Source organism: Coffea arabica, chromosome 9c (assembly GCF_036785885.1).
Source record: "Coffea arabica cultivar ET-39 chromosome 9c, Coffea Arabica ET-39 HiFi, whole genome shotgun sequence".
NCBI lineage: Eukaryota > Viridiplantae > Streptophyta > Magnoliopsida > Gentianales > Rubiaceae > Coffea > Coffea arabica.
In genome coordinates this window covers 35,709,392-35,730,705 of record NC_092326.1, presented here as the reverse complement: position 1 = coordinate 35,730,705, position 21,314 = coordinate 35,709,392, and the positions used below count along the sequence as shown (strand labels likewise).

Below are 21,314 nucleotides of genomic sequence, written 5' to 3'. Positions count from 1 at the left end.
AACAGAAAATTTTTGCCTAGTAAACCATCTTTCCACTTGGAAGGCCCTTTTGGGTTTTGATTGAAGATATTATGTTGTCAATTAGGAGAGGATGGCTGCAGTAGCAATTATGATTGGTCAAAAAATAAATGTAAAATTTAGATCACATGGTGTACATCGTTTTAAGAAATATTGTAAACTTACATTGTATTTAAAGTGATATACATGATTAAATAAATAAATAAAGGACGTTTTGAACATCACTATTTTGACACATTTGTATTGGCAATTGTACATGTCCTTTACATTTTTAGTGTTTAGATTCCCCATTTTGACACATTTGCTGATTTTGATTAATTAGCTATTTACACAATCTAAAGAAACTGAGAACAGTATCTAAAATCAGATTAGGGTCAATGAGTTTGTCAAGGGAATTAAACTTGTTCTTTTTTAGGTTTTTGTGATGTAATCTTCATGGATGGTGTAGTCAAATTTTTACTTGGCCAATAAATTACCGCAACGATCGATATGAGATTATAACTCAATGAATCATTGGAGTAAGTTTAGTGGTCAGAGAAGAACTCTTGAAATCATTCTTGCTGTTAAATTCAGAATTTGAATTCTGACAGTTAGGAGTAAGAAGAGTAAAAGAAAAAAGAAAAAAATCTATAGCTCGATGAATTTATTGTAAATAAATCTTTTTAATAGTTATTCGGAAGAGGAATGGAAAGGAAAAAGTAGAGAATGAGAAAAGAAATTCGCGACAAAATAATGCGTTTTATCCTTAATAAGATTTAATGTCTAAAAATCAAATCCCAAGAAATTTTTGGTATATATGGGAATCCAAAATGATAATTAAGTACTATCGTATTAAGAATCTAATCTCAACTGATTCTCATGATTACACTAGGATCGGTTGATCCTTTATCCTTTTCTAAAGAACATGAGCATTTTCCCAGGATAGGGCCATGTGCATTTCTCATGATAATGGTTCTCTTTTTTCATACATCATTTAGTCTCATGCAAGTGCATTTGAATTATTTCACTGGCCCCTCACCCTTTTCCAATGTCTGAAAAAAACTTTCCATGGATAACGATTCCCGGAGGGCAAAGGAGGAATGCCAACTCTTGAGCTTCACGGACCACAAGTATGAAGATTGGCATCTAAATCCACATTGGGAAAAGCTTCCTTGTTTGGACGGTGGTTTTTGCAAAAAATAAAAAATAAAAAAATAACGTTTTTCATAAATATATTTTTTTATTTTACATATATCAGATCGTTACAGTACATTTCTCTTTTACCAAAAAACCCCTAAACATAGTAATAAAAAAAAGTTGAAAATTTTGCTTTTTAACATATGAACTCAATGTTTACGTTACTTTTTTTAAGCTATATATAAAATAAAGTATTAAATTAAGTTTTGAGTTGATTTTTTCGCAGCAAGAAAGACTCTAAAAGTCTTTTTTTGGCCACTGGGAGTTTTGCGTTGATTTATTGTATTTAATATTAGTCTCAAAAGATGCCCGGACATTAAAAAAAAAAAAAAAAAAGGAAAAAAAGGAACACCATTACAAGAACCTATTGTCTGAAGTGTTGGGAAAAAATCTTTTATTGGAATGTCGAATGGAAACAAAGAGTCTTAAATACTTTTTACATATAAGCGCCTTTGATTTTAAGTTAAATATTTATTCCTAAAGTTTGTCACATTTATATCTAAAGAATCAACGAATACTTATTCACATGCTATATTGAAATGATTTGTCAATAATAATATAAGCAATAGAATAGCAAATGTATCATGCAATATATATATATATATATATATATATATATATATATGTACTTCGGTTAAATAATTTGGCAAGAAAGTGACATAAATACAAATAATATTTCCTTTTTCATTTTGTGCATGTTGTTTGTTCTATTATGTAACATTTTACACATTTATGTTGTTAATTACACACAAATATACCTCCTAGAGGCTAGAGCATAGTGCCTAATTTTTTTTTAAAGAAAAAATAAAAGATTATGACCGTTTAGCCATTTTAGTCATAAGGTCATAAAGAATGTGGTTTTAGTCAAAATAGCAAACATTACAAGCACTTATGTAAACCACCTTTCTTGCACATGTATCCGAAAAGAAAAAGCTGCTCCAATAACTTTCCCTTTTTTGATTAAAATCTATTTTTTGATTCAAAAATAATAAAATATGAGAAATAAATTATTAGGTTGATGTCTCGGCACGTAAAAGTTCTGATTCAAATCGTCATTTTGCTTCCCTTACCCTGCTTGTTAAATCCTACCTTTCTGGGTTCAAATCCACATTTTACTTCCCTATCCCTGCTTTTTAAATCCTAATGCTGAAAAAAAATTTTTTTTTTTTAAAAGAGAAATAAATTACTAGTATATGATTAAGGTCTAGAAGCCTTTGTCCGGACTGGGTCGCCACGGGGATAAAGAAGTGGAACGTTGGAAACAAATGGGCCTACCATAAATCTAGACAAAAAGGCCTATATCATCATTTTCTGGATATGGCCCGCTTTGACTGTAACCCAACGTCTTTATTGTCTGCATTATTTTCTTTACTTTGTCACATTTAAATAAGATGATTGGTTTTTTTTGCCCAATTTTATACGTGGAACGGTGGAAGTGACAAGTGAAGAATGAACTTTCAACATATCTACTTAAAGCTACTTTAGGTATAACTAAAAGTTACCGGCAAGTAAAAATGAAAGTGTTTGCCTAAATGATTTTACATCATTATTTGATATGACATGCCTACGGTAAATTTATGAAATATTTATATCGGGGTATGAATATCTATATAGTGATAGATTTATATACACCTGGTATCTATATAGTGATAGATTTATATACACCTGGTTTCACAGGAATTGCCGGCTTTTGAGGTAAACACCTGAGATTCAGGATTAGTAATTTAATTCTAATTTTTTCGTTGAAAGATAGATTCATATGCACAATGTGAGAAATTTTAACTACCAATTAATGTCATTTCTCACCCGGTAATTTGTGCCAAAATATGTGATTTTGACAAACCTTTTATTATTATTATTTTTTTGAAGTAGGGGAGGAGCGAGAATTAAGAAACAAGGAGCGGTTAGGAAGATTTGAATACAGTAATTCTAATTTCTAAAATTTCAACTTTAGTTACTGAATCAAAACCTTCTCAACAATGTTTATTGTATTATGTCCCTAATCACAATATGCATGTTTTTTTTTTTGTATGTTTTTATAGGAAAGAATTAATCACATAGGCAGTGACATTTTTCGTGATCCTAAGAAGTTCCTTTTAAATTTTGTGATCAATCATAACGTAATTCAAAATATCTACAAATACGTTTCAAATTAATCCTAGCTACATTAATCATGCACAGCAAAAAATGGGGTTTGCACAAAAGAATGGATTTTGACTTACCCGCAATTAGATGGAACTATTAAAAACAACAGTACAGTTTTACCGTTTTGATTGGCCATGATAGTTTCAACCGCAGAGTAGTATATTTGTTGGATCAACTAATGTAACCTATTCTCAATTGCTATATATTTTAAGGATTAATCTTATGTACACTGATAGTGTATACACGTTTACCATTGAATGCAATAATCCAAATTTTGTATACGTATCGTGCATCTAATCGTGATAATATATGCACTGACAATGTATATATAAGATTTACTTATATTTTAATCCCATGGAACTTAAAGTTTCAATCTTGAGTTATATTATCAAGAAAAATTCACATAAACTAACTAGTTGGTCTAGTAGTCAAAGTTGACGCCTATAAATTAGCAGTCTCAAGTTAAGTTTCAATAAATGTAAACATGTTTTAACTAGAGTTTAGTTTTCATTCCACTAATTAAGGGTTATTAGTTGTAATGCTCCAGTCAATTCGCATTTATTTCAGTCACAATTCTAGATTAATTATAAGAGTAAATTTTATATACACTGATATATAAAAAAAATATTTTCTCGTAAACTAAAAACACATTGCTTTCCTCTTTTTCTGCTCAAATTAATTTGGAAGGATGGAAAGCACTAAACCTTATAAAACTTTTTGAGGCTGGTGATCAACTTAACACAACCATTTCCCTCTTTTTACCCAAAAAATCTGTATTTAGATCCAAGAGTCTTGAAGATAATGGTGGCCTCATTAGGTCTAGAAGTTGTGCCATGTGGCTTGGGCGTACCCTGATAGCAGCGTATGGCTTTTGACGAGGAGTCAGAATTTGACGTATTTGTCAAACTTTAGTACTACTACTAGATTTTTTATCCTAAGGTCCTTAACCGTATCAATCTCTCGTGCCGATAGATTTATATAATCTATCAATCCTAAGGCCTAACCTATTAAAAGTTCCAAATTCTAGCCTCGTATTTGCTAGATTAACTATTGTACTACCACTATCCTCCCATCAATTCAGTCGATACCTTATTTTCGGGTCACGGTGAATAAAGAATCAAGTACTTCAGAAATGGAACCAAAAATTGAGCCAAAAACTTTAGAGTAAATATTATATATACTGATAGTGTATACACTGTTACGATTGAATGCACGATACATTTGTAAAATTTGAATTTCAAATTTAAATTCGAATTACGTGTCATGCATCTAATAATAAAAGTGTATAAATTGTCAGTGTATAGAAGATTAATCCAAAACTTTAATGGGATTAAATATAAAAGTTGTTTTGTCTGGTGTGTTGCTAAGATTTTTCTAAAGTGTGATCAGCGGCAATTATAATACACCTAAATTTCATCTAATGCACATTTTTCTATATTTATTGCCCCATGCATTTCTTAATGCAAACCTTAGGTTTGGCGCGAAACTAACGCATGAGATTTTTCTTTTATTTCTTATCCATCAAATATGCGCGGAATTCAACTCACAACTAACTTAATAGTATGTATTATCACCTTATAATTTAGGAGAGTTTCACGGTACCTAGTATCTTTTGGTTATTATACCGTTAAATATCAATTCATCGTTGGATGTATAAAAAGGTATATCAACCCTTAAATGAGCTTAGAAATTTAAATTATTAAATGATGTGGTAAGAATTCCTTGAATTACAATCATGAGTACGATACTTAAAAGGGGTGATAATTGTTCCCTATAATTCAATAGTATTTATTTCCACAAGAAAATTTCCGAGTCTTGTCACTGGATTTCGACAGTGTGCAATCCCATACCATCAACAAACTAATTTAGTATACGAGTTTTGTAGAGTGATTTATATGACTGAAAGAATATACTTAATTACCATAGACTATGCCCAATTCAAAAATTAAAATCATATTATTAATTGAAGAGGGCCAATGATGCTTATGAGCAACTTTACAATTACAGCCATATTCAGAGTTGATGGGGACCTTGCACTTCATATGCTTCACATGACAATTAATTGAAACTCAAAGGTTAGGAAAATGTCACAATGTCATCATCTATGTGTTTCTTATCCCAAAACACAAGTGTTTTCGGGTCTGTTTGGTTGGAAGTAAAATATTTTCCTTGGGAAAATATTTTCCGTGGAAGTAATTTTCCATGAAAATCATTTCCCTTTCATCATTTTCAGGTGTTTGGTTAGCTTGTTGAAAATATTTTCTTACTTCATTTTTCTGGTGTTTGTTTAACTTTTGAAATATTTCACTTTTATCTCTATCTTTACTTTCTACACATTATAACTACATACTTCTTCCCATGCAAAATAAGAAAATTTATCTCATTGTTTAACTTTAAAAAATCTTGAAGAAATGTATATATGAATAAAAAATATCTCCTTAAGCAATAAACAAATTGCTGGTCATTTAGTGTCAAATATCAATCACATGCAATGCTTATTGTGACATATATCTTGCACTCTCACTGCTGAAAGTTTCTCTAGAAAAGAATGTCCCTATTATACATAATTAATTACAAGCATACGATGAGCAGGATGAGGTTTTTTTTTTATTTTGAATATACTAGGGGGAGGGTTGGGTTGGGTTGGATGGTACGGGGGAGGGAGTGTAAGGAAGACGTCTTGGGTTCGAATCCTCCTGTTTATACTAAAAAAAAAAAAACATACTACAAGATGTTTCAGTAAGTTTGAAACATACTACAGGCGGGATGCATCCATTTCGGAAAACAACTTCAGTAAGTTTGGAAGGGAAGTTGTTTTCCATAAGATGAGTGAAAATATTTTACATAAGAAAATGTTTTCAGTAACTTTTGTGCAACCAAACACGAGAAATTAGGAAAATATTTTCCTGGAAAACATTTTCACCCGAAACAAACGGACCTTCAAGTTAATCTTAATCTCTATCTGAAAGTAAAACTACGAAAATGGTCAGAAGTCATAAATCTAGTTTCCAATTCGTCATGGGCAAACCACGGACCACTGCAGAGTGCATATTACAAAAGCAAAAAGACACCACATAAAACTAGCGAACCGAACATTAGTCAGAAATGAATAACAACAAAAGACAACGTTCAATTCTTGATCTAGTCCTACCAGTGCTAGACTAATTTACTACTCCATTTCTTTATTTTTCACTAATACACACTATTATTACTTTGTATAAACAAAACGTTCATCTGCACACCACCCAAGAAAGTTACAGATTCCACTCATTCTTTCTTTCTCCAACCTTATTATATACTACAATTAAATTGCCTAAACAAAACAAAGAAAGGAAAAGCCTTAATGCTGCTGCCCACATTTTGCTTTTCCTAACAATGGAGGCTTATGGGCCTTAGTAACATGCTAGTTTATCTTTACAGCTAGCCATTTTTGGGTGGAATAAGCAAAAGGGTGTCTTTTGCTTTGTGGGTTCTCATCCATTTTGCCTTTTTTTGTTGCTAGAACTTGTTTTGGTACCCCGGCTGGAAAAAGGCAGCGGCAATTTTGGCTTGAGCTTACATTGGAGGCATTAATGGAGGAGTGCCTCTTGATTCCAGTTCCATAGTTTCTTTTCTTGGAACTATTCGAGGTGTATTGGGTTGAAGGTAGCTAGTTATAATGGGGGCTGCTGGACCTGCTGGCGGAGTTAATAAAGTGGTAATCGTAGTAATGGTGTGTCTGGGGATGTTTATTGGGTGCAGTTGGTGTCAGGATAATGGAAATGCTGAGGCTGCTGTGTATATTGTGACTCTCAAACAAGCCCCAGCTACCCGTTCCAATGCAGAAGTCAAAGTAAAAGACCAGCATTTTGGAAGTGCCAGTCCTAGTAGAATGAATAGACTGAACAGAACAAGGTAAGTATTTTCCAATTCTTCAGTGATGTTTATCTTGCACATTAGCGTTTTCCTCAATTCTGCAGTGATGGTTAGGGAACTTAGGATTTTTCTTTTAATTAAAAAAAAAAAGAAACACAAGAAGCTCATTATATGTGTTGATGTTGTTTAATGCTTTTTGTTAGTATTGTCCTTTATTCATTTGCTTCATGTTTTCCTCTGGTGAAGTTTCATTTGGAGGACAATAGGGGAATGTGAGGATAGATATGTATAATTAAGGTCTATTGTGTTTGTTAAAGTTCATTTAGTTCTCTCTTTTGAGTAATTGAGTAACAAAGAAGAGTTCTTTCTTTCTTTAGTTGTTCTCTTTGACTATTGAGTTTAGAGTGTGGATTGTCTGGCATTAATATGTTTGAAAAGCTTGCAGCCGAGAGCTGAGAGTTTGACTTTTGGTATACTCCCTCGGATGCCCCTTCTTGTGTTTGGAATGACTGAAATATACTTTTCCCAAAATCTTTAATTCAATCTATGATCTCTGGTTAATTGTTAAATTTCAAATGATTTTTTAGTTAATAAATTCATGATTTTATCATGTCTTGAGTAAATAATCAAAAAAATGTTTGGGATGATATTCTTGAATCTTCTCTTTTGAAGCAGTAATGTTTCAAGAAGTGATAGAGGCTACGGTTCTTATATCTCTCGTGTCCATGATACTCTGCTGAGGAAGGCACTGCGTGGGGAAAAGTACCTAAAGCTATACAGTTACCACTATTTGATCAATGGATTTGCTGTGCTCGTCACTCCACAGCAGGTATCCGTCCACGTATTGATATTCTTTCACCTAAATGTTTCGTGAGTTTCACATTGTATTATGGGTATTATTCGTGTATTTGTTATTAATTACCACTTTTCTTTCTAATAATTGAGCTTGTTGATAAGTTGGTCATACCAATAAATGCTTTGGTTCTTTATGATCATTCCCGAGTAGTAATGCTTTTTTTTGTATTGATCAAATTTGAAGGCTGGGAAGCTCTCAGGGAGGCAAGAAGTGTCAAATGTGGTTTTAGATTTCTCGGTGAGAACTGCAACAACACATACACCACAATTTCTTGGACTACCCCAAGGGGCATGGGCAAAAGAAGGTGGATCTGAAACTGCTGGTGAAGGGATTGTTATTGGATTCATCGACACAGGAATTGATCCAACCCATCCCAGTTTTTCTGATACTACATCTGAAAATTCATATCCAGTACCGCAGCACTTTACTGGCATTTGTGAAGTAACTCCAGATTTTCCATCTGGGTCATGCAACAGAAAACTTGTAGGTGCTCGCCATTTTGCTGCTTCTGCCATTACTCGAGGGATATTTAATGCTTCCCAGGATTATGCTTCACCTTTTGATGGTGATGGTCATGGGACGTAAGTGTTTCCTTTCAAATAGACATAGTTTCCCAGAAAAGCAGTATTTGATTTTTGTCCGATTGATTCTTTGTCAGAGCATAGCATCTAAGTCAATTATGTTTTATGGCACAAGATATGTAGGAGTAGACTACATTTTCTCAGGGGGGAAGTTTTTATCCCTTTGTTTACTGTATGCACTCCATATTCGCTATTTGCATGCAAAATGAACCATGTCAGCTTTTGTTTCAGTTAAATTTTGCTAAAGTTCATGCTAAATAATTAATGTTTTACAGGGATTATTATGCTTGTGTTGTGTCCATTATCAGAATTGAAAATATAGACTTATGTCAAGGGGGGTGATAGTCGATGACACTATGGTTTCCAAGCCTCTCCACACTCCAGAGTATCCACTGTACCCTACTTTGGCGAGAACAGCTGTTAGAAGTATCTAGTTAATGGACTGACCTTGTCATTATATGAAAGAATAGGAGACAGAAACATAAATAAAGCTTGTCTTGCAGTTGTGGTAGTCTACACTGAGTATGACATGAGAGTGGGACATTGCGCATGATGCAGCTACTAGTATAATCATCATATGATCTTTATAATCGTGATAGTAGTCTTTCATTTAGTTCGGTTGACAGATCCTTCTTCCCTTTTTTAGCGTTAAATTTGCATCAACTTGTCAATGAAATACACTTCAAGAACAACAAAATCATAATTTAACGAGAACATCCACAAGTAGGTAATTTTTGTATTCTTTTACATGATTACATGAGCATATATAGATAGAGGTAGTTAGTGATTCAAATTTCACAATTACACAGGCACACAGCTTCTGTTGCAGCAGGGAACCATGGGGTTCCTGTGGTAGTAGCTGGTCATCACTTTGGAAATGCCAGTGGAATGGCCCCTCGTGCACAGTAAGCCTTCAAAGTTACATTTATTGATTATCCATTTTTATGTATTTATATGGCAATTAAAATGCTTGCTTGTCATGGTGGATAACTTCTCATTAAGGCACAATCTTATTTGAAGGTGCTTTTATGATAATGGGACCTTATAAATCTGGACCTTTGATGTTTGTACATCCACTTTTATGTGCAGTTCTATTCTGGTTTTTCTTTGTCTTTTTGGTTGCTGGAAGAATGCAATTTAGGTCATTCATATTTCCTGGGAGAATTTGAGGATAAGTGTGGCAGGAGCTTCAGAACGATGGTGTTAATACCTTAAATGCTGTTACATTGAACGTATTACCTTCATATGTGTCTCCTTTGCCAACTTCTCTTTCTTACATGCTATGTTTCTTGATGCTAGTAGTACATTCAGGCTAGAGCCTGTTAGCATATAAATCTGGAGTTTTATGTGTTGAGGTGATTATAAGCAGCCTACTGAGCTTCAAGACATTAGATCCGAAAAAGAACTCTGAGAGATAGTGTTGTGGTAGTGAATGAACATTTCTGCTTCCTTAATTATAACAGGGGTCTGCATTGTTTTCTAGTGAACTGATAACTGGTTGGCTATAGTATCTGATAGTAAAAGCAAGAAGCACCTATACCAGAGGACTGTTTGCGAGAAGGAATATACTTGAAGAGCTTTGAGCTCAAATTTGAAGAGAGGCTATGTTCTCTTGGAAGGAAAAAACACAGTTAGTTAAAAAAAAAAAAAAGAATTCTGCATGTGCACCCATAGGTTTTCTTTTCTGGAGTTATCTCATATTCCTCTATACTCCTGGGAAGTGCAAAATTTGATGGATTTGGGAGATACTTGAGGAGGAAGGCACTATATGTTTAAACTGAAAACATATATACATGATCATCCCGTGTTTATGTTAGGCAGCAGTGGGAGTTACTCCATTTGAATGACGTCATGTTGGTCATCCCGAGCAGTAGAAGTGAGAGTTACTAATAAGTTTGTGTCCTTGTAATGGATGGTGAGGCAATTGAGTGTTGATTAGCAAGACTCAGATCCTGTGCTTTTGAACTTTCTGTGGACGACAATTTCATTATTTGGTCTGTCTCATGATGATTATCAGCAGTAGAGGATAATAACGAGATCAGTAATGCAGTTGGAATACATCCTTAGGTTCCTAGTGCTTCTTCTGCTGAAACATAGAGTGTGTAGGCTCGGATGATCTAACCATTCATAGGATGGTTACTAGGGAGGCAGCTAGAAATTCTCATTTACAAGTTAGAATAAATCTGAGAGATTAACTTAAAATGAACCAGCACATCTGAGCTAGTTCCTGTATCTCAACTTACGGAACCTATAGAAGTGCATACTTTAAAAGGGATTGGAAAAGCTACAGCGATCTCATTAGGAGCAACTTATTCCAATGAAGAAGTGTATAGAAGTATCTATCTGACTACTGGCATGAGCAAGCATTTTGGCATCAGACAACTGGGCTGATGTCATCCATTTTTCCCTTCTCTCTTCCACCTTGAAATTCTTTAAGAACATCAGAAAATTTGTGCACTCTCTGAAACTCCTTTGTCCTCAATTTACTTTAAATACATTTGTTGCAATTACCTTGATAGAATTTGCACTTGCTCACTTCTTAATGACATCCCCAATATTTCCAGCATTGCTGTTTACAAAGCATTGTACAAAAGTTTTGGAGGTTTTGCTGCTGATGTGGTAGCTGCAATTGACCAGGTATGATTATAAAATAAACAATTTTGAAATATATATTCCTGCTGCTGCTTACAATACCAAACTTAAGGAACTACAGGAGTATCTTATATCTGATGGGCATGTATTTGCAGATGACTTAATTAACTACAAGCATGAAATAATTAAATATTTCTCATTTGATTGTGGGGTACTATGGTGCGGGCCTTTTCTGTTTTGGGTCCTGGCACGATAGTTCTTTGTGGCCAACTGGTTTTCTAAAATGCATGCATATGCATGCCTAAATAAGATCTTTTGCTTCCAAGTAGTTGCACCGCACATTTCATTTAGCATACAGTTATAACCATGTATGATTGCTCTAATTGAACAGTGAATTTACCATGCAACTATCATTAAATTTTCAGGCAGCACAAGATGGGGTGGATATAATAAGCTTGTCCATCACTCCAAACAGGCGTCCTCCTGGCATCGCAACATTCTTCAATCCCATAGACATGGCCTTACTATCTGCATTTAAGGCTGGAATTTTTGTTATACAAGCAGCAGGCAATACTGGGCCATCACCTAAAAGCATATTTTCCTTCAGTCCATGGATATTCACTGTTGGTGCCGCTGCCCATGATAGGATATATTCTAACTCTATACTTCTAGGAAACAATGTCACAATATCTGGAGTTGGGCTCGCACGTAAGTTGGCTTTTAGGAGCAGTATGTTCTTCTGTATTTGCATACGGTGCAACATATAATCAACATTAAGTTACTTTTCTTTCTTTTTGGTTTTTCGAAAAATAAGAAAAGAAAAGAACAAAATAATTTGCTTTGCTGAGACAGGTTTAACAGATGGTATTACTGTTTATATTGATTTATCTATTTTCTTTAGGATTGAAACCTCTATACATTTTTCTTAAGCATAATAGATTCTGCTCCACATAAAAGTCTGATGCAGTGATCTCTAAGTGTCACGAGGTACTCTAGGCATACTGTACACTCAAAATATTATGGTGCATAGTAGATTACCTTGTATGGGACTAATCTTCACTTGTTAGCTCAAATATTTTGTACTGCTTGTTTGTCTAATTGTATAATCTTACATTAATGCTGATGATATTTCTTTCCTTTCACCAGCTGGAACAAATAATACGATGTGTACACTTGTTTCTGCACTTGATGCTCTCAGTGATTCAAGTGCTGGGAATGATATGTATGTTGGTGAATGCCAAGATTCAACCAATTTTAATCAGGATCTTGTTCAAGGAAACCTATTAATTTGCAGCTATTCAATTCGGTTTGTGCTCGGCCTGTCAACAATTAAACAGGCTATGGAAACAGCTAAAAATCTTAGTGCAGCTGGCGTTGTGTTTTACATGGATCCTTTTGTCATTGGTTTTCAACTTAACCCTATTCCACTAAGCATGCCTGGGATTATAATTCCAACTCCAGAGGATTCTAAGGTGAGTTCGTGGGTTTACAAGTGATCATTATTTGTAATTCAGTTCTTTACGGGTGAAATGGGTAGCATGGCATGTTCAACTGCTTCTGGTGTGAAGTGATACAGCTGTGTGCTTATGTACATAAAATCTGGCTGATTTAAGGTTTATTTGACAGGTCTTACTGCGGTATTACAATTCTTCTTCGGAGAGAGATGGAACTACAAAGAAGATTGTTAAGTTCGGGGCAGTTGCATGTATTTCAGGTGGAATAAAAGCTAATTTCAGCTACTTAGCCCCAAAGATTATGTTTTACTCTGCTAGAGGACCAGATCCAGAGGACACTTTCCTTGATGATGCTGACATTTTGAAACCAAACCTTGTTGCTCCTGGAAATTTTATATGGGCAGCTTGGAGTTCCCGTGGCACTGACTCAATTGAATTTCAAGGTATACTTTTGCAATCATGAGCCTCCATTATCACATGATCGTGTTCACAATACTTGTCTTTCAATCTAATAAATGTCTTTTCTGATGTCTCATTAATTAAGCAAAACGAAAAGGGGTATCTGATTGTGAAAAACTTGCAGGTGAGAACTTTGCAATGATGTCTGGAACGAGCATGGCTGCTCCTCATATTGCTGGACTTGCAGCCTTGATTAAACAGAAGTATCCTACATTCAGTCCTTCAGCCCTTGGATCTGCACTTTCAACAACAGCTTCTCAACTTGACAAAAATCAGGCACCCATAATGGCACAGCGTGCTTATGCAAATCCAGAACTGAATCAGTCCCCAGCAACACCTTTTGACATGGGAAGTGGTTTTGTAAATGCAACGGCAGCACTAGATCCGGGTCTTATTTTTGATATCAGTAAGTTTTATTGCTCTTACACTAAGGCTTTTATATGGATATAAGGTGAGGGTTTCTTAGCGGTGCTGTGCATAATTTATGCAGGAATATGTAGGTCTAAAAGATGGTATACGACTACTATGTGATTCCAATAAGAAGGGACATCATTTAGAATGACAGGCCATATATTAGAAGGAACACTATCTTACATAAATAGAGCTTGATGACAACACAATGCTAGCTTAGAAAGTACCATGGCTGCTGAATGTCTGACATCCAAAATAGAAGCAAGCGCAAAGGACTTCATTTCTCTTTGATACACCTGTAATACCTATGCTATCTGCCATGCTAGAATTCTAGGTCCCTCTCTCCATAGTAAACTAGGATCTGATGGAATTTTTTTTTTTTAATATTACAAAAAACTATTATCAACTGTGGAAGATAAAATCATTTTGAAGCAAGGGAAGGTGATGGGAGAATAGGTGGCCTCGGATTAATCTCCCTTTGGCTTTTATTCCAATTACTTGTTGCAGTATAACACGGTCGTACTAACAATCCAGGAAACTTAGAAGCACACAAATGAATCTGAAGGTAGTTTTTCATCATCTGAAGCAGGATTGCTGTAAAGGACCAATGGAGTAGAATTATTTTACGCATTTTTGTGTTTAATCTGTTTGCACAAGGATTGCACATTTTCGAGTATCATGAACATCTAAAAAACTGTTTTACTTGCTAGCCTTTGCTGTGAGGGGTAAGGAAAGGGGAAAGGGAGGAACATGGGAGAAGGGGTTGTTGGGGTGACATCTAACACATTAGGACTTGAATTTCAGTCAAGTGAAAATCATTTTGGTAGGACATTTGCCTTTTTATTTCAAGTAATTCTAGTACCTGCAAAAAGAAACCTTCACATCTTTTTATGGCAACTCGTGTTGCTTGTAATCTCACAGGTGGCTTTGGTGTTTTTGTAGGTTATGATGAATATGCATCCTTTCTTTGTGGCATAAATGGATCAGCTCCTATATTTCTAAACTACACTGGTCAGAGCTGCGGTGTCTGTGCTATAAATGCAACTGACTTGAACTTGCCTTCCATCACAATGTCTAAACTCAACCAGTCTCAAACAGTCCAAAGACTAGCAACCAATATCGGTGCAAATGAGACCTACAGTGTTGGTTGGTTTGCTCCTTATGGTGTCACTTTGAAAGTATCACCAACTCACTTCTCGCTCGCAAGTGGTGAGAGACAGGTCTTGAATGTATCCTTCACAGCCCAGATAAACAGCACTGCTGCAAGCTTTGGAAGAATAGGAATCTTTGGACATCTGGGTCATGTTGTCAACATACCTGTGTCAGTCATTGTTAAGATTTCATACAACACTACAAGTGACACTAATTTCTTGCAGTAGTTTTGTCAAGGTGTCCAAATTATCAATTTTTTGCTCTGTACATCCTTGTGTAGATAATTGATGATAAATAACAGCAATGTGATTCCCTCTTTTTGCCTCTTGTCTCACAAAATGCAAATAGTTTATGGATGCAAATTAGTCCAACAATCTTACCTACTCTAAATGTTACTGTCTGGATACAATCAAATCTTTGTTCATCCTTAACAACCATTAGCTATTGGTGCTGCGTGCTATTTTTAACTTGGTTTTAACTTTCCAAATCAAATGCAACAAACTTTTAGCTACTGAATCGACACTAGAACACTGGAAGAGGTAGAGTCGTCTAAGAAGATGGAAGACTAGGTTTGCTACGCATTTGAAAAAATCTTTTCTGCTACGTTGAACAACATTACATGTTACTCTAGTCTTGATCAAGATTAGCTGGAAGTTAGCTGATCGATAATTCAACTCATAGAAGTGTTCCGTCACATGGCAAAAGTGTTAGTTGTGAGCTTTTCCCCCATCAAATCAGCATATTTAACAGAAACCTACATTAGCAATGCAGGTTCATGCGTATCCTACTATTGCATCTCCATACTTTAAAGGCGTGACACGTCGGAGACCCGTTCGACCACGTCTCTGATTGCCCAACTACTGAAGACGTGATATTAAGTACTTTTACCTTGCTTTTCATTCAAATTGATTAAAGTCCTACCTATTTTACTTTTTAAAGTAAAAAGAGTATCATGATATTTTATTAATCCAAATATCTGGTGCAAAGTTATTTTTTTATATTGTTCGTTCAAATCTTAAATCCATTTAAAACTTGCCTTTTTTATTTTATTTTTTTTTTTTCATTTTAGATGAGACTTGTGAGACTTATAAAGGGGATAGAAGAAATTGGAGCACTACAAATTCAATGTAGCTTAGGAGATTGTACTTTTCCATGATAGTTTGTAATAATCCTTAGAGGCATTGGACTTGAATAAAAATCTTCTCTTATGATATGTAATGTTGATTGAATTTAGCCTTGAAAGGCAGTTCCTCTTGCACTTAGTTTATAGTTGCTTCTTAACTTGTCAAATCACTTGAATTACTTTGGTTTAAGATAAATCTCAATGTAAATAACTTCAAAAGCTTCAGCTACATTTTTGGTGATAGAAACATGCATATGTACACACCCATATAACAAGTGTAAAACAACAAAAAACTTTAAACAACAAACTTTTGCATGTGTTTTCATTGAAAACTCAATTACAATGATTGAACTCAACTAACATACAATCCACACTATGTACAAATGCTCTTCTTTGGCTGTAAAAGAGCAGTAGATCGAGCACACACAAAAACAGGAAAAAGAGTGCATCATATATATTAAGGAAGTCTAGAGTAGTTCTGAGACTTCTGAATCCGAAGTTTGGTGATAGAAATAACAGTGACAATGATCATCAGGACTAGCCCTATGGAAGATGCAATCATGGCTCCACCTCCATGGTTACAATAAGTGCTGAACTTGTCACAGATTTTGTTCCATTTTGCATGAGAATTTCCATTTCGAGCAAGCTCACCAATGAAAACTGCTGCACTTGTACCACCAGACACCAGAGCAACGTTCAGCTGGATCGAAAATCACAAGAAAAAAAGGTCATGACATGTACGTTCTTTATGTTGATTTTTTAGAGGGGTATATATATATATATATATACTAGTATAGCCAAAAAAGAGGGAAAAAAAAAGAAAAAAGAAAAAGGTTAATAAAAATTATTGGAAAATTGAGCAGCAGTTTGATGATTTGCCCAATTTAATCAATAATCAAATACAATGGTGAAAAGGAGCAAAAATTACCATGTCTAGGATCGGAATCAGCAAATACCGGAGACCCTTGAAATCAAACTTGTGGCCTATGAGCTCCACTATTAGCATTAGCAAGTTATGAATGCTTGCCAAACCATTAGCTATCACAAAGAATCTGCATTACCATTAAAAAAAATGATTCAATTTGATAGCACTGAAAATTTGCTAAATCTTGTGAAAATTCTTTGCCCAGTTGAGAACATTAAAATTTTTTTTTTGGGTTACACTTATTAAATTCAACTACTGAAGAAAATTCATAAACTACGGGTGGATCGAGAGGGATTAAGTGTTGCAATGTTATGGTGCCTGTGAACATAGATTTGGTACCAATCGCTGCATGTTTTAGCTAATCTAGTTTTGCCATATCATTTAGCCTATAAACATGTTACTTTAGTTACACTTTTGATAAAGCTTATGGGCCAAAAATTGGAACATAAAATGATTGAATCTTCCAGTTTTTCTCCTAATAAGAATTGCATGCATCATCAAAGCACATTAAGGTGTTGAACATAAGTTGGTTAGGCCTGTTAAGTGTTTATCAACATGGGAAATAACAATAAACAGAGCTAAAATAGGTAAAATCAAGCTAAAGTTAATATTTACTTGATACCAGTACAAATTTAGCTAATCTAGTTTTGCAAATTACATTGCCATGAACAAATAATAAAAAGCAATACATATGGCCTAAAAAAAAAGAAAGTTCCATTAATATGAGTTATTAAAAGAACTCACATAAATGCTGGGGTGTGCTGAAACTTGGCTGTGACACTGGCCTGAATTGGAGTTCTTCCAATAGTGGCAACAACAACTGTTAAGGTTTGCTTGTTTATGGCCATCACCACTGTGGCTGATACAGTTGCAAAAAAGGCAAACAGCCTCAGCAAAAAGATTAGCCAATCATTTGCCTTGTTAGCACTAACCACTGGTGTTTGGCAAGCTCCATTCTCTGCCCCTTCCACAACTTTCTCATCAGCCATGGCAAACAATCAAGAAAGGAGCGAGTAAATATGTGTATAATGATGTTTGATTGTGGAGGACAATGAATTCATCTAAAACCATATAAAGGGAGACACTGGGGAAAGGGGTTTTGTTTAGTCTAATAAGCAAAGAGTTGTGTGTCCATATCGTTCTGGTTAGCCTAACTAATTTGGTACTTTTGAGGAAATCTGTGGCAGTTGTTAGGAAGATAGCTGAAACAGAAAGTACCAGGAGGGATGAAGTAGGCTGTAAGTTCAGGCTAATTTAGAAAGGTCAAACAACTTTATGCTAATTTGCAAATAATCCTGCCTAGTTCACCTAAATAAACAGAAGAAAGGGACACATTTTCCCACGACTAAGTTTCATAGCAGCATCAGTGTTTTCGGTGCTCCTATTCTTTCTAATTGTTCTGGTAGAAATCTTTTACGTTTTTGATTATGCATGATTATACGTGTGTGCATGGGAAATTGGTCAAGTAACAATTTGTTTTGATTATGCATGTTTCCCTTTTTTTTTATTTATTTTAAAAAATTAAACTGTGTATGTGTTTTCACCTTAATTATGTATAGTGGAAGCTCATTCTTATCCATTCTCGTTCTTGACAAAATTGTCCAATTGCCAGATATCGTGAGGGGGCAAAAAATTGTCCTCTTGCAACATTTCGTAAGAAGCCACCCACACTATCTATAAGCTAATGTCTGAAATTGGTTTGATCTTCAGTTCTTCACCTGTCAAATGCACTAGCCCAAGAGGATAAAAAAATGTTTCGATTCAATAGTTTCATGTAGGGAAAAACATTTATTTATGGGGCATAAACTATAGATCTAGGATGTCTAAACTTGGAGATACCCAAAAACAAAAAAGCATAATTATATATTTTTGTAGTTAAATTAAAGTCCTCAAAGCTTCCCAAAGGCTTCCTCCCCTTTCATTACAATTGTCTATTAGAGATATTCTTTGCAAATTCAAGCCACAAATATGAAAGAAGACTTTGATTTGATTAAGTGAGGGGTGGTGGTGATGATACAAATGAAGTAATAAATCACATGTTAATACTTTTCATAGCAAGAATCATTTCTATTGGTTGAAAAAGGAAGGCAAATTGAATGCATCTCCCTTCATTAATATAATAATTAATGATTTTTCTTTCTTTTCTTCTTTGGAAACGAAAGGGTTTTCTGATTTGGAAGTCGAATTCCAGATTTAAAATTCTATACTTGTTGGTAGTTTGAAACTTGTAGACTCTTCTCATTGGAGAATATGACATTTGATCTTGAAGCTTTCATGTTTAATGATTGTTATATTGTTTATGAAAGAGGATTTGGTTTGGATGCTAGGACCTAGGAGTGCTGACAGTTGTCACAGGTTTGCTGATCATGTCACAGAGAAAGTGAGACAGTAAATTATCCTAAAGCTATTTGTGGGTATAGGGAGACAATCTCAGAGATAGATTCCAAAGTGAAATTGTGATGTGATAGCCTAGATTTGTTTCATGACCAAAATTCATAGATCCCAAAGTGAAATTGTGATGTGGAAGCGTGAAAATAGAGTTTGTTTTACAAACAAAATTTATAGAATAGAATATGGATTTCTATTATCAGTATTTCTCAGCCATAGAAATCACAAAATCATTTCTTGTACTTTTTAGACAACTGGTTTTTAGGTATAAAACAAAACTTGTAAAAGAAAGCAAGACAGACAACAAATTCTGCAACTGCCAAGACAATAGGGTAGCCATGGCAGCCAAAAGAAAAAATAAAGAATAAAATAAATCATCAGATGGATTTAAATTCATGTTGTCTGCACAAAGATAAATAAGATCTCATAAGTAATGACAGTTTTCATTAATTCTTAACCCTATAGAGTTTTTCACCCCAATGGCCACTTTGAAATCTAATAAACCATTTATATATGGTAAAGCTTGGCAAAACTAAGTCAATGGGTATTTTGGCAGTTAAAATAAGATCTCATCATGGCTTGCCCTGATGGCTTACCCTGTCATGGTGGAGGTGGATTCGCTACTGTTAGCAAATATCCTCCAAGGCAAATCAAAGTGTCCGTGGTTGATTTGATCGGAAATTGAAAGATTCCAGGCAAACTGTGCTTTGGCTAGGACGGTGGGACATTGCTATCGAGAGACGAACCAGGTGGCGGATGCGTTGGCTAAGGCGGGGGCAAATGATTCGGGAACGTTCTTTATACTTCACAATCGGAGTTACCAAGACCTGCAAGGGGAGCCTTGATATTGGATAAAGCAGGAACTCCTGTCATTCGTGTTAGGGCTATTCGCAAATAAACTCCTTTGTATTAAAAAAAGAGTAAGACAATTATGAAATGAATAAAAATGGAGAGTTTTCTAAAAAAAAAAAAAAAAAGTACAGTATAAAAATCTACTGCTGGATAAGGTAATTTTGATGATTATGCTTAGGCAGAAAAATTAAAACGACCAAACAAAATAAAGTGAATCACAGAAATATATTACTACTCAGGATTCAATGGATCCATCCATCACTCAAAGAAATTATCTACATGATAAAATATGAATATCGATGAGGTAATTAAATATCCAGGTCAAACTACTGAAGAATTAACCACAGCAAAGAAGTGCTAAAATAAATTAATCCCCAAATGGCTTCTGTCAAAAAAATTTAGTAATCAAGTAAATTGTTATCATTTTAATTTGTACTGTTTGTGGTTGTAGTTTTCATGGTTCGTAAGCAAATCAAATTTGCTAGAGATTGTCGACAAGATCAAAATTTCTCTGCAGGCAATAATGGAAATCAACTCTTTCTAGTAGAGAAAAATAAAAAAAGATTCGTAGTTCGATCAAGAATATTTTAAACTGCATTAAAGTTCAACAACCATGTGAAGCAAAAAGAAAATTCCACATTTCTTCCACTAACTAATTGTTTAGACAAAAAGCAACGAAAATACATAGAATTTACTTTCTTTCTTTGTTTTTTACTTATTTGGTGGTTGAACCTACCGCTGACCAAATTGCCTTTACAAAGCCAAACTAAAAGCAGACATAATTGAAGGAAAAAAAAAAAAAGGGTTAAGCAGATTCTATATTGGTTCTACATTCTTGTTGACATTTTTTGTTTCCTATGATTAATTTATAATCTTAACATATTAAAGACAAATAGAAAATTATTTTTGGCCGGGTTTATCTTGGCCTCATATGCAACTGAACCACTTCCTTTCACTTTTAAGATTGTTTGATGAACAAACAAATTCTTCAATGTCTTCTTCTTTTATTTTTATTTTTATTTTTTTGATTTGGGAATTTTTATAAATTCTTTGGCAATTTGTTATTGTATTCCAACAACTTTTGATGTTACATTTGACGAGAAATATTTGAAAAAAGAGCTGTACATAATCTGCTGTTGAAGGGTTTTTTTTTTTTAAAATAAAATTTCAGCTTGGATCTTTTCAATTGTGTTCCGGATATAACTTACATAAATTGCTTTGCAATAGCACAGAAGTTGGAATGGATTTACCATCTTAGTTTGTGCTCCCATCATATATATTGGATTTGAGATGAATAAATAACATAGTCCTTAAGTTTGTGAGAAGA

General features: G+C 34.5%; 2 protein-coding genes across 4 annotated transcripts; one reads left to right on the top strand and one right to left on the bottom strand.

The window, feature by feature from the left end:
- Window positions 1-6,652: 6,652 nt before the first annotated feature.
- On the top strand, window positions 6,653-15,019 carry LOC113708637 (subtilisin-like protease SBT2.2). Of its 2 annotated transcripts, none has more exons than XM_027231172.2 (10): window positions 6,653-7,233; window positions 7,867-8,023; window positions 8,234-8,631; window positions 9,441-9,536; window positions 11,196-11,268; window positions 11,649-11,931; window positions 12,370-12,695; window positions 12,850-13,120; window positions 13,261-13,542; window positions 14,490-15,019. In XM_027231172.2, the coding sequence occupies exons 1-10, from the start codon at window positions 6,998-7,000 to the stop codon at window positions 14,924-14,926; spliced, it is 2,559 nt and encodes an 852-aa protein (XP_027086973.1). In that variant the 5' UTR covers window positions 6,653-6,997; the 3' UTR covers window positions 14,927-15,019. The 2 variants fall into 2 exon arrangements, with proteins under 2 accessions (XP_027086973.1, XP_027086975.1); XM_027231174.2 differs by having other exon boundaries at window positions 6,655-7,233; window positions 7,870-8,023.
- Window positions 15,020-16,116: 1,097 nt separating this feature from the next.
- LOC113708199 (CASP-like protein 1B2) lies at window positions 16,117-20,036 on the bottom strand. 2 transcript variants are annotated; one of them, XM_072065220.1, is made up of 4 exons: window positions 19,732-20,036; window positions 17,492-18,477; window positions 16,751-16,874; window positions 16,117-16,522 (listed from the first exon to the last, which is right to left on the bottom strand). In XM_072065220.1, exons 2-4 carry the CDS (start codon window positions 17,734-17,736, stop codon window positions 16,280-16,282), a joined length of 612 nt encoding a protein of 203 aa, XP_071921321.1. In that variant the 5' UTR covers window positions 17,737-18,477; window positions 19,732-20,036; the 3' UTR covers window positions 16,117-16,279. The 2 variants fall into 2 exon arrangements, with proteins under 2 accessions (XP_071921321.1, XP_027085799.1); XM_027229998.2 differs by having other exon boundaries at window positions 17,492-18,465.
- Between the last annotated feature and the right edge of the window lie 1,278 nt (window positions 20,037-21,314).

Bases quoted from the DNA above. Each gene is read 5' to 3' on its own strand.
- LOC113708637 (XM_027231172.2), top strand. From the start codon at position 6,998: ATGGGGGCTGCTGGACCTGCTGGCGGAGTTAATAAAGTGGTAATCGTA. The intron at 9,537-11,195 runs GTAAGCCTTCAA...CAATATTTCCAG, and splicing joins GGAATGGCCCCTCGTGCACA to CATTGCTGTTTACAAAGCAT. The intron at 11,932-12,369 runs GTAAGTTGGCTT...TCCTTTCACCAG, and splicing joins ATCTGGAGTTGGGCTCGCAC to CTGGAACAAATAATACGATG.
- LOC113708199 (XM_072065220.1), bottom strand. From the start codon at position 17,736: ATGGCTGATGAGAAAGTTGTGGAAGGGGCAGAGAATGGAGCTTGCCAA. The intron at 16,875-17,491 runs GTGAGTTCTTTT...ATGGTAATGCAG, and splicing joins CAGCACACCCCAGCATTTAT to ATTCTTTGTGATAGCTAATG. The intron at 16,523-16,750 runs GTAATTTTTGCT...TTTTCGATCCAG, and splicing joins TGATTCCGATCCTAGACATG to CTGAACGTTGCTCTGGTGTC.